This window comes from Polyodon spathula, chromosome 24, assembly GCF_017654505.1.
Source record: "Polyodon spathula isolate WHYD16114869_AA chromosome 24, ASM1765450v1, whole genome shotgun sequence".
NCBI classification, from domain to species: domain Eukaryota; kingdom Metazoa; phylum Chordata; class Actinopteri; order Acipenseriformes; family Polyodontidae; genus Polyodon; species Polyodon spathula.
The window spans coordinates 24,788,005-24,801,548 of record NC_054557.1 but is presented as its reverse complement, the minus strand read 5'-3'; the positions used below and the strand labels follow the sequence as shown (position 1 = coordinate 24,801,548).

Sequence of the window (13,544 nt, the reverse complement as noted above, 5' to 3'; positions counted from 1 at the left end):
ATGTGAGCACGGGGAATTGCACTTTATTAATTCACGTGCAGTTGTACCGCGACTCCAATTGAATGATTGATTAGCAGTCGAGTCTCGGTACAGCTGCTAAAAGCAGCATGTTTTCACACTCGGGTTGTGTGTTTCCGGAGTAGAGAACTGGGGAGAGAGAGAGAAGCGTAATTATAAATATCAATTATTTTGTGTAGCATTCGTCCACCCTGTTTTGTCAGTGTCTATTCGTTTTGTTTGTCTATATATTTTAGAACATAAGAACGTTTACAAACGAGAGGAAGCCATTCGGCCCATCTTGCTCGTTTGGTTGTTAGTAGCTTATTGATCCCAGAATCTCATCAAGCAGCTTCTTGAAGGATCTCAGGGTGTCAGCTTCAACAACATTACTGGGGAGTTGATTCCAGACCCTCACAATTCTCTGTGTAAAAAAGTGCCTCCTATTTTCTGTTCTGAATGCCCCTTTGTCTAATCTCCATTTGTGACCCCTGGTCCTTGTTTCTTTTTTCAGGCTGAAAAAGTCCCTTGGGTCGACATTGTCAATACCTTTTAGAATTTTGAATGCTTCAATTAGGTCGCCATGTAGTCTTCTTTGTTCAAGACTGAACAGATTCAATTCTTTTAGCCTGTCTGCACATGACATGCCTTTTAAGCCCGGAATAATTCTGGTCGCTGTTCTTTGCACTCTGGGATCCTTCAAGAAGCTGCTTGATGAGATTCTGGGATCAATAAGCTACTAACAACCAAACGAGCAAGATGGGATGAATGGCCTCCTCTCGTTTGTAAACTTTATGTTCTTACGTTCTTAGAGTGATGGTGTCCTTCCTGTGCTATGACCTCACTAGTCGCTAGAGCGGTGGTCCTTCCTGTGCTCTGATGTCACTAGTCGCTAGAGTGGTGGTGTCCTTCCTGTGCTCTGACCTTGCTAGTCGCTAGGGTGGTGGTGTCCTTCCTGTGCTCTGACCTTGCTAGCCGTTACTGACAAATCTCCCCTCCCAGCTAGTGGAGTTACCTCTCCCAAGTGCTCCTCTCCTCCACTGCTCTCTCTCTTCTTCTCCTTCTTGTCTTTCCCGTTCTGCTTTGAGGTGTTGGGAGGGGTCTGCAAGCAGCACAAGAAGCTAGGGGTCATACGATGGCGACTACACAAAGAATAGTGCTAGTCTAGGGATTTGGAATGCAGTAACACTTGAAAGCCGTTCTTAAACAGCTGCTGGTAATCTGTCACTATGTCGAATGCCATGTTTTTCTTTTTATTACTCTTCCCTGTTTGTGATAGTTCGGAGGTCTCTTCAATAGAGAAACATTATGTACAAATCTCTGCATTGGCGCACCAGAAACAAGAGCTTCTCAGAATCATTGGAAACAACATGCATAACAAATCAATAAAAACGCTATTTAGCATTAGAAGCTATTTACTCTTCGACTGGCAAGGTAACAGCTCTACAGTAATATTGGGATTATCTGAAGAAAGCCATTTGCATAGAATCTGCATCTCCCAGCTGCAGTTAGAAAGTCAGTTTCAGTTATGATGGGCAAGACAGCAGCCCTGACTGACAGGGATTAAATAAATGCTTGATTAGCAGGTGCTTGTACAAATAATGGACGTGTTTATAGGAACCGTCTCAAAGGTGACAGATACTGTATATGAAGCAATCAGACTCAGAAGAGTCCACACCCAACGCGCTCACAATGCTGTCCATTGTGGCACAAGACGTGCTGAATATACTGCAGTGCGGTACCGGTTGTTGGCTAGTTTACAGATGACATAGATATATAGAACTCGATCGCACGCGCACGTGACCCATGCATTACTCTGGACAGCTGTATAACTATATATACTGTATTTGAATGATCACATGGTCACTGGCACGGCCTACTAATATTACAGTACTTCTGTCAATACTACTATTATTAATGAATACAATACTGTATAACAGTTTCCCTGGTGGCGGTACCTGTGTGTTTTTCTCGACCACTTTTTTGTCCTTGCCCCTCTCCAGTTGCGGTTTCCCTGTTGCTTCTCCTTCGTTTTTCTTCGTAACCTCCTTGCTGTCCTGCTCGGCTGTCTCCCGGGCGAGCTCTGTCTGTATGCTCCGCTGCAGGTGCAAGATTCGGTACCGGAGCTTCTCGTTCTCGATTCGGAGGATGTCCAGCTCAGGGCTGCTCGGGCTGCAGCAGGCGGGTAAAGCTGCTCCCTCGGCCCCGGCCGCGGCTAACAGCCTCCCGATCTCCTGGCTCAGCAGAGATATCTGCTTCTCCTGTACAGACAAACGTGCAGCTATGGAGTCTGCCATTTTTAAATCCCTGTTCATTTAACCTCTCAACTAAATGCCTCTCGTTCTCGAAGCTGTTGTGTGGGATGGAGTAAGTGGGGCATGACACAGGCCCGGTTTTTGGGATGGAACAGCATAACAGTCTGGCGTTTTGATTGGTCCATGTCTGTCACAATGAATATGTCGTCACACGAGCGGAAAAGCTCGCAGGCATTTTTAACCTTGCGATCAGAGCGAGAAAGAGAGCGAGAGACCTGCGTTCCACAACCTTTCAATTAAAACATAACGTGATATTTTAATGTACTAATATAACAAACTATTGGTTATTACTTTGTATGAATTATGTTATGCACGAACGTAAGAATAGTTTTTCTGTAGCGGTGTACTTTTTTCTTTCAAATAGCATCTATGATCGTTTGCGCGATATATTTTAATATCAAATATATACACAATTGCAATTTTGTCACAGGATACTGGATCGTGAATTAATTTAAGGGTAACCCTTAGTACATGATACAAAGTTAATTTTTTATTTTTTTTTTTTACTCGCCCCAGAAAACATTATTTTTTTAATGAAAAAACTGAAATTCAATATAAATGTTAAAAAACGTCTTTCTTATTCCAATGAAGAAACTACATTGCACTGAAATAGATGCATGCAAATTAATTAAAGCAACTGTTTTCCTTTATTAAAGGCTAATATTAAAACAAATTTTTGAGAAGGAACATGGTACTCCAAAAAGGACATCTCATTTGCTTATGTAATGTCCATCACTATATTGTAGCATTTCGGGTTCTTTGGGGGACAGAAACGGGACTGCAACCATGAGTAGATGAAGGCTGCTTATTTTGACAATAATTAAATAATCACAAAATAAAATAAAAAAAGGGGACTTGGGAGTCGAAAGTGAAAATAAATGATTGTAGTAGTTTCTCTTTTACCCTGCCCTTCCTAGTCTTTTCCCTGCACCCCCTTATATGCCCTCACCTCCCACCCCCTCTTTTGTGCCAAAGCTGCATTCCCCCCACACATCAACACGCAACCCCTGAACACCATGCAACTCCTGCACGCACACACCACCATGCAGCACCTTCACATGCACACCACTGTGCAACCTCTGCACGCATACACCACCATGAAACCTCTGCACGCATACACCCACCATGCAACCCCTGTACATACACACCACCATGCAACCCCTGCACGCATACACCCACCATGCAACTCCTGTACATACACACCACCATGCAACCCTTGCACGTATACACCCACCAAGTAACCCCTGCATGTATATATCCACCAAGTAACCACTGCACGCACACACCACCATACAACCCCTGCGCGCATACACCCACCATGCAACCCATGCACACTCACACCACCTTGCAACCCCTGTACATACACACCACCATGCAACCCCTGCACGCACACACCACCATGCAACCCCTGTACATACACACCACCATGCAACCCCTGCACGCACACACCACCATGCAACCCCTGCATGCATACACCCACCATGAAGCCCCTGCACGGACATACCTGGCTATACATTTCTTGAACAAAACTGCTCACTTTACACTCACTGTAAAGAAGATGTAGTCACTACACTACACACCACTTAATAAAATACATACATTCTGCCTGGAGAAGCACATAACAAATGCAGAATTAGCAAGAAACAATAAGGAGATTTTTGTTTTTTGGTTCCAACTGTACCCTAAATTACTTAATTAAGTAACAAACGCATGCACTAGGCTGAAAAGTGCTACATAGCACCTGTATTACATGCAGATAATGAATCCAGAAGCACCCGTCCTCAGGTGGCACAAATCACATTATTGCCTTATGCTTAAGCCTTCTCTTTTAGTGCATTTTTCTGGAACAGAAGCACCTAGAACCACCATTCAAATGGTTCTAGACTCAAGGAACTAGCCTGAATGTAACATGCCATGAATTTGTTGTAATTCTTTGCAAAAAATATTTTCAGGGAGTTCAGGGTGTTCAGCCTCATTGAAAAACACATTTTCATGCATATCTCTCGAACCGGAGCAAGTAGAACCACCATTGAAAGTGATATAGACTCAGGGGGGCACCCCAAACCACCTGGTTCACCCAAAAACTCGAGTCATGACGCCGCAAAAAAATCAAGTTCCTAACCTCCACAGAACCTGAGATACACCGTCAAAAATGTTCAAATACAACCCTTCTCGGAGTCATATCTCAATCACCCCGGGCCCTAGAACCTGGGTTGAACTTCCTAGGGTCATGTCGGGGCCCCTCTTTCACAGGGAGCCATCTGTTTTCAAATGCTACATTTTCAACAAATGTTCACATTTTCAGCATGATGGCATGTCAAGGTTGGATTTCCAATAGCTTTTGAGCTCCTGGTTGGCAAAAAAAAGTCTAAATTGGGGTCCTTTCCAGCCGGGGACATTTCACTTGGAGGGATCGACAGGGGCCCCCGAGGTGGACCCCCGTACCAATTTTCAAGTCTTGGGGACTCTTGAAACCCCATTGTGTTCAGTTCTGGTCACCTCGCTATAAAAAAGATATTGCTGCTCTAGAAAGAGTGCAAAGAAGAGCGACCAGAATTATTCCGGGCTTAAAAGGCATGTCTTATGCAGACAGGCTAAAAGAATTGAATGTGTTCAGTCTTGAACAAAGAAGACTACGCGGCGACCTAATTCAAGCATTCAAAATTCTAAAAGGTATGTCGACCCAAGGGACTTTTTTGACCTGAAAAAAGAAACAAGGACCAGGGGTCACAAATGGAGATTAGACAAAGGGGCATTCAGAACAGAAAATAGGAGGCACTTTTTTACACAGAGAATTGTGAGAGTCTGGAATCAACTCCCCTGTAATGTTGTTGAGCTGACACCCTGGGATCCTTCAAGAAGCTGCTTGATGAGATTCTGGGATCAATAAGCTGCTAACAACCAAACGAGCAAGATGGGCCAAATGGCTTCCTCTCGTTTGTAAACTTTCTTATGTTCTTATGTTCTTATAGCACCCTGAAAAACGTCTATGGGAAATCCTATTATAAAACACCTTTGAGGCAACGTCCGGCATCTGGCGGCGGGGTGGCGTACAAACCCTTGGCCGGTGATTTTCTTGATTTTAGTAGTGAGCATGAAGAGAATGCTCACTAGTTCCTTACCCCAGGGGTCGGGGAAATATGAAGTATGATAAGAGACCGCCTACTTTGTAGATTTACAATTTATTTTTTCGCTTCTAAATTCAGCACTACATGGTAATGCCTAGAGTTGGAATAATGGCAGGATGTACCATTTCTCCACTGGCTTTTACCATGGCAATGGAAATAATTATAAGGTAATCAAAATGGGTAGTGGGAGGAGAGTGCTTGGCTTCTGGAATGCGACTACCATCAATTCGAGCATACATGGATGACATGACAACAATGACTACAACAGTAGCCTGCAGTAATCGGTTATTGGGCAAATTAACCAATAACATTGAATGGGCACAAATGCAATTCAAGCCCACTAAATCAAGGAGCATCTCTATAATTAAAGGTAAAGTAGTAGATAAAAGGTTCTACATACATGATGAGGCAATACCAACAATGTCCGAGAACCCATTGAAAAGTCTAGGGAGATGGTACGACGAGGATCTAAGGTACACAGTTTGTGTGGGAGAAGTTGACAACAAGCAGTGGAAGGGTTGAAGAGGATAGACAGCAGCGCTTTACCAGGGAAACTGAAACTCTGGTGTTTTCAGTTTGGTCTACTGCCAAGACTGTTGTGGCCACTGACTGTGTACGAGGTTTCCTTGACAACAGTTGAGAAGCTGAAAGCCTTAATCAGTTCAACGTCAGGATATGGTTGGGAGTTCTACACTGCCTCAGCAGAGTGGGACTTTATGGTAAAGGAATACTGCAGCTGCCAATCTCTACTCTAACTGAGGAGTTTATCTGTGCCAAAGTCTGACTGGAAATTACATTACTAGATTCATGCGACAAATGCGTAAGGGAGGCAGCACCTGTGTTGAAAACTGGAAGAAAATGGACGGCAAAGAAAGCTATGGAAGATGCTAAGGCTGCCATTCAAATCGGAGATATTTTGGGGCAAGTTCAGCATGGAAAAGGAGGTTTTGGTCTCACTTCAGCTCCTCCTACATGGCACAAGGCAACCCCAGCTCAACGAAGGAAGCTGGTAGTCAATGAGGTGCAAAAGCAGGAGGAGAGGATCAGGTGTGCAAAGGTCATTTCCCAGGCCAAGCAGGGACAATGGATGAGATGGGAGAGTGTGGAACAACGCAAGATCAGCTGGCAAGACCTATGGACAATGGAACAGAGCAGGATCATTTTCCTCATCAGATCAGCATATTATATTCTCCCATCACCACAGAACCTAAACTTCTGGGTGGGTGAGGATCCCTCATGTTCTTTGTGTTCATTACCTGCGACATTAAGGCATATTTTGACAGGATGTAAGTTAGGTCTTAGCCAAGGTGGTTTACTTGGCGCCATGACCAGGTGCTGCGATGTTTGGCATTAGCATTGGAAGACAAGCGTAACCTGACCAATAAGTTGCCACCAGTTCCATCAAAGCATTACACACAAAAGACAATATTCCTCCATCCAGGAGAGCAATCACCAGAAAAGGTGTTAAAATCAAGCCTCGCTCAGGACAATTGGAAGTTACTAGAGACTGGAAGATGCTGGCAGATGTTGGTCAACGGCTTATTTTTTCACCACTAACCTTCGACCAGACATTGTTTTCTGGTCTGGATCAGCACGCCTTGTTCATCTGGTAGAGTTAACAGTACCATGGGAGGAAGAAACTTCGGTATGCTCAACTAGCTGCTGAAGCGGAACAGCGAGGATGGAGAGTCTGAGTTTACCCAGTGGAGGTGGGTTGTCGAGGATTTGTGGCACACTCTACAACCCGGTTTCTCAGAGACATCGGGTTCAGTGGCCAAGTTGCATCACACAGTGAGCAGCCACTGTCTGTGGTTGAGACGGAAAGATTCTGGATGGGGATCTCAAGCACAATAGAAAGAAAGCAACGCTGATGTACGGGTAAGTAAGCTGGGCTAAGCTGAATGGGGATGGAGGGGGGTGATGCTGGGACGCCAGAATCACTGTTGAGACCTCTTGAGGTGTCGTGGGCTAGTCAATGAAACAGAGGATGGAAGGTGCCCACTTGAAGACCCCAGAGATGTACCCTACTTCGCTCAAACCAGACGGTTATCATGCTGATGCGCTGGGACATCCACATCATCAGATGGAAAACAATGCAAATGGATGGAGATGCAGATGGATCACACTAGTTTAGCTACATCTTAGTTGGTGCTTATCTTGGTGAAAACCGAGTTCAAATCAGCATGAATTTCAACATCTATTCTCATATAATGGAAATCATTATGCAAAGTGTTTTTTGATCACAATCTTGAGGTTTTATCTTGAGATAAACATTTTAAATGTCACACAGTTATGCAGAGATGGGAAGTAAATGTTAATGTAAAAAACAAATTTTTTTTTTTACAGTGCTACACTATTTTTTATTATTTATACTAACTTTGATGAATAGAAAGCAAATACAATAGTTTTCAAAAAGATTACCAAATACCTGTCTTTTTAATTCTGTGCAGCCAAATACTTGTAATTAAACGTTTTTAGATTTAAGGCTACTGTTTGTTATTCTCCTAAACCAGCAGTTTGTCACCTAAACTGTTGTTGTGACATTAAATGATTTGTTAAATAAATGGGGAGGGGGGGTTCATTATATTATTCTCCATTTTATTGCAACTGAGGTACTGTTCAGTTGAGTGAAAATTGTAAAGGGGTACTTGAGCTGAAACCTCCAGGTGGAAGGGGTACACCTGATAGATGATAATGACCTGCAAAACCTGCTGGTAGGGTTAGTAGGTCCCTACTGCCTCATTTAAATGGAACTGATAAATCCTATCGGGTACACATATCTTTAGTCTATTTAAATCGGTTCTTTTTAAGTTAAGATAATTTTTTATTAAAAAACAAAAGTTAACAGAAATGTCAGACACATTTTGGCAAAAGATACATAAACCCCAATCCGAAATACCAGGAAGACAGAGGTGAGTTTATGATTTAATTTTATTAAAATGTTATTAAAATTGACAGATTTAATAGCCTTGTGATGTGTTGGACGGATACAGATATACAGTGCCTATATAAAGTCTACACCCTCTTTCAAAATGTTCACCTTTTGTTGCCATATAGTCTGGAATTAAAATGCATTAAAATAGTTTTTTTTTTCATTTATCTACACATTCTACCCCACAGCTTCCAAGTGAAAAAAATATTCTAGGAATTTGTAGAAAATTAATTCAAACAAAAAACTGAAATAGCTTGGTTGGATAAGTGTTCACCCCCCTTGTAATAACAATCCTAAATGAGCTCAGGTGTAACCAATCACATTCAAAATCACACATCAAGTTAAGTGGATTCCACCTGTGTTAAACTGTAGTGATTTGATATGATTTCAGAATAAATTCAGCAGTTCCTGTAGGTTCCTCTGCTGGGTAATGCATTTCAAAGCAAAGACTCCAAGAGCACCAAGGGGCTTTCAAAAGAACTCAGGGACAAAGTTGTTGAAAGGCAAAGATAAGGGGATGGGTATAAAAAAAATATTAAAGTCCTTGAATATCCCTTGGAGCATGATCAAGACGATTATTAAGAAGTGGAAGGTGTATGGCACCACCAAGACCTTGCCTAGATCAGGCTTTTATGGCCAAGACTGGTCAAAGTGTGAATGTGACAACAATATCCCAAGCTTTCCACAGATCTGGCCTGTATGGTAGGGTGAAGTCATTAATCAAGAAAGCCCACATTGAATCCTATTTGAAGTATGCCATGTAGCAAAAAGTTTTTTGGTCTGACAAAACTAAAATGGAACTTTTTAGCCTAAATGCAAAGCATTATGTTTGGCGCAAACCCAACACAGCGCATCAACAAAGAACACCATCTCTACTGTGAAGCATGGTGGAGGTAGCATCATGTTATGGGAATGTTTTTCATCGACAGGGACTGAGGTACTTGTCAGGATAGAAGGGAAAATGAATGGAGCAAAGTACAGAGAAGTCCTTGAGGGAAAACCTGCTGCCTTCTGTAAAAAAGCAGAAACTGGAACGGAAGTTCACCTATCAGCATGACAGTGACCCAAAGCACACAGCCAAAGCTACACTGGAGTGGCTAAGGAACAAAAAGGGAAATGTCCTTGAGTGGCCCAGTCAGAGCCCCGATCTAAATCTAATTGAAAATTTGTGGCATGACTTGAAGATTACTGTCTATCAACGCTCCCCAACGAACTTGAACAGAGCTTGAACAGTTTTGCAAAGAATGGTCAAATATTGCCAAATCTAGGCATGCAAAGTTGCATAACAGACTCACAGCTGTAATTGCTGCCAAACATGCTTCCATCAAGTATTAACTCAGGGGGAGTGGAGACTTATACAATTATGATCTTGCAGTTTTGTATTTAATATATATATATATATATATATATATATATATATATATATATATATATATATATATATATATATATATATATATATATTTTTTTTTTTTCTCAATAAAAACTTTTTTCCCCTTAACAGTGTAGAGTATGCTGTATAGATAAGTGGAAAAAAATCCTAATTTAAATCCATGAAACTCTGAGTCACTGACACAACAAAATGTGAAAAAAGTTCAAGGGGGTGTAGACTTTCTATAGGCACTGTATGTATACCACGTTACATAATTAATATCCTATTTCTTTTTTATTTTCAACTAGAGCCAATTGAAATAGTATGATTTTTTTTACACACACACACACACACACACACACACACACACATTTGTATTCCTGTACTTGTGGGGACTTCTCATTGACTCTCACTACTTTTTTATTTGCTATTTCTAACTCTGGTCAGACAAAACTCCACACAGGGTGAAAGTCGACAACAAACTAAATATTTTGACACTTAAAGGCATATATTTAGTTCTTAAAAAGGTGTTTTACAAAGTGGGGACGTCCCCACAATGTCGTTTTTTTCAGGAGTTACTAATTTGTAGGGACATTTTCTCAAATTTTGTCCACACAATGATAGTAATACCTGCCCTCCCATATATATATATATATATATATATATATATATATATATATATATATATATATATATATATATGTAGCTCAATCATGTTTCACTACTTTTTTATCAGCATTGCCAAAGTAGGTTGAAAGTGTGGAAGACCTTATTAAAAAATACTACAGTAGGCCAAACTCTCCACGAACTCCGCTGGAAGAAGTACCGCTCGCTAAAGAGGTCAATCTTTTGAGCAGAGTTATATTCATTTTTGTTTTGATTTATTTGGTCTTATTCTTTTAGAACAGAGAAAACATAACATTACGTACTAATTTGATGACTTAAAAAAAAAAAAAAAAAAAAAATGCAGATTGACATTGGTGCAGTATTTTCATATCAGAAGCTTCTGTAAGATACTGTGACCACAGTAAATACAGCAAACTTACAAACGCACTACTAATGTTGATTTTCTCGAAGGATGAATTTGCCCAGTCAAGTTTGACTGGAAAGTCGTGTAACATCCAAAAAAAAAAAACCCAAAAAACAAAAAACAAACAAACAAAAAAAAAGCTGTACTACCAAAAATGGGATACAATTGTTGGTAAGTAATTATTAATCTTAAACTTTGTACTGCTCACTTATTTTGTATTTGTTTATTGATCATTTTCAACATTTTTTTAATTTTTTTTTATTTTATTTGGAATCGCCAAATATTTTATCTTGTTTTTTTTCTCCCCAAGTTTAGAATGACCAGTTATTTTTAAGACCGTGTCTGACTGCTGCAACCATGGTGACTCGGGAGGGCGAATACAAGTGCCGCCCGCTTTCTTTCACTCTGCAAGTCGACAGTGAAACCAACCACACCTGTTTTTTTGTTTGTTTTGTTCGTTTTTTAACAATGCTTCTTGTAGTTATTTTAAGAAGGTTATAACTAGTAATCCATCACACGAGCACATCAACAGTAGCTATAAGGGAATGTGAGAAGTATGTCTTGTCCAACCTGTTTATAAATTAACCAGTAACAAATGCTTTTCTTTGTTTTTCCAGCCCATCTCCCAGAAAAATGTAGAACAGCAAAAAAAAAAAAAAAAAAATACTAATAATAAAATCTAAACTTAATTATGAAGACAAATTACGTACTTGAGTTTTGTCATTTAAGGTTTGCTGTTAACTTTTCTCCTGCGTATATTTTAAAGACAGCAAAATATGGAAATTAAAATTTCTTTCTCATTAGTGTGTCAACATAATTTTAAACGGTTTACAAAACTTGAACATGTTACTCAATGTGTCACTCGAGGTTATTTAACAAAATCTATTTTGTCTACTTGTTACATTTTTTCAGCCAACGCAATATCTTTGTTTAGTGTACCTGACAAAATGCAGTGAAAACGAAAGCAGCGATTTAGCTGGAAACGAGGTATTCTCAGTACAGTTAAGATTTTAGTTTTAGTTTGAAGGCATCAGGAACTTAGCCACATTTAAAATTTTGCTTGTCAGGGACCCTTATGCAGGTCGACTTACAGAAATAACAAGTTATTACAATACAGCTGAGAGAAAAAAAATACAGCTTTTTTAGTTTCTGTTTGCACTTTTTTGTCAAATAAAACCGCTTTTGCATTATCGTGCACAGTGTGTTTGTTTATGTAGGTTTTAGGCAGTGTGCTTTGGATTTGTAGTTTATACGTGCAACTACTGTTATAAACTGCAAAACATGTTCGCCATGCATCACTCGGCAAATACATTTTCAGTCTTGGCTACTTTGCTCTGCTCAAACCTCGGTGAGATATTTGATAAATTCAAAGTTTTAATTGTTTTAAATCACGTTTGTAATGTAAACTATTTCGTGTTACGTAAGACCTTTGGTACTTGCCCGTCCACCCGAAGTTGGTGACCACTCAACTTTCCATTCCTAGCTACACCCTGCCCTATTTATAGTATGCTGTCTCTTTAAAACCATCCGCCCACACAAAATGCTACTGTCCCTTTAATTTCGGCTGAAATCAGGAAGTATTTTCTGTCTTGCTCCAGGAAGTTTAAGGCTCGCTACACGATCTCTTAACGCTACATTACAACCTGGGTGCCAGGCAGCACGGAATAGCTCCACAGGCAACGCCAGGGTCGCTTCTTGTGTAGATGTCTCGTGTGTGACGGGGCAAAGATGGCTGGAGGCTTCGCCCCTCCGAAATTGGCGGAGTTTATTTTGACTGAGAGGCTAGGCAGCGGTACCTATGCCACGGTGTATAAAGCGTACAGGAAGGTGAGATCCCAGCGGAGGTGTTCGTGGAACAGTGAAGACGCAGTAAAGTTATTTAAGGATCTTTCTGGACGTACTTCTGTGAACTCACGGTGTATTCGGACACACAGCAGGTGTTTTCATTATAGTGGTACCCAGATTGACGTTACACCTTGTGTTCCTAGACTAAGTGAACCACACTGTCTGCGTTTATCAAATGTTTACGAGCTTTAACGAACGGTTACAATTATCAACCTTCCTTATGCTTTTTCAAAACGTTCTCGTGAGTATGCTAGCGGAAACCATATGTTTAGCTACAGTCCCGTTACATACGGCAAATTAAATAATGAATGATATGCAAGAAAAAGCCCTAGAACATATACGCTTTGCAGCTGTTTTTTGTAAAATAAATAATAATAATAATAATAATAATAATAATAATAATAATAATAATAATAATATCCCTCTTCTGCAGCTACAGTAGCTGGGTGTTGCTGTTCATTCATACCTCCCTGTTCTCTACAGTAGCTGGGTGTTGCTGTTCATTCATACCTCCCTGTTCTCTACAGTAGCTGGGTGTTGCTGTTCATTCATACCTCCCTGTTCTCTACAGTAGCTGGGTGTTGCTGTTCATTCATACCTCCCTGTTCTCTACAGTAGCTGGGTGTTGCTGTTCATTCATACCTCCCTGTTCTCTACAGTAGCTGGGTGTTGCTGTATTTCATACCCCTCTGTATGCAGCTACAGCAGCTGGGGGTATCTACTCATTTTGACCAGAAAGCCTCAAGGAGGGAGAAAGCGTGTGTGCAACAACTAAAACAATACCAAAAGTAATGTAAACAAACTGGTAAGCCAGCAGTATCTCATGCACAGAAGGCTGTGGAAGAGTGTTGTAAATATTTACCCAGGAATCATATTTTAGTCAAAAATAAAACATAATTGTAGGACTCTGCAGATTTAAGTATGT

General features: G+C 40.6%; 2 protein-coding genes across 4 annotated transcripts in view; one reads left to right on the top strand and one right to left on the bottom strand.

Moving 5' to 3' along the window:
- LOC121298804 (threonine--tRNA ligase 1, cytoplasmic-like) overlaps nucleotides 1–2,421 on the bottom strand; it is a 58,315-nt gene extending 55,894 nt beyond the window's left edge. The window contains exons 1-2 of one of the 2 annotated variants that reach the window (XM_041226031.1): nucleotides 1,956–2,420; nucleotides 1,013–1,099 (exon numbers count right to left, since the gene is read on the bottom strand). In XM_041226031.1, coding sequence (XP_041081965.1) covers nucleotides 1,013–1,099; nucleotides 1,956–2,312 — 444 coding nt within the window. In that variant the 5' untranslated portion in view covers nucleotides 2,313–2,420. Of the gene's footprint in view, nucleotides 1–1,012; nucleotides 1,100–1,955 lie in introns of both variants that reach the window. The other variant, XM_041226032.1, reaches the window with a different exon arrangement.
- A 9,932-nt stretch (nucleotides 2,422–12,353) lies between these two features.
- The window catches only part of ulk3 (unc-51 like kinase 3), a 92,623-nt gene continuing 91,432 nt past the window's right edge, over nucleotides 12,354–13,544 (top strand). For both annotated transcript variants that reach the window (XM_041226053.1, XM_041226052.1), the window contains exon 1: nucleotides 12,354–12,601. In XM_041226053.1, coding sequence (XP_041081987.1) covers nucleotides 12,503–12,601 — 99 coding nt within the window. In that variant the 5' untranslated portion in view covers nucleotides 12,354–12,502. The remainder of the gene's footprint in view (nucleotides 12,602–13,544) is intronic.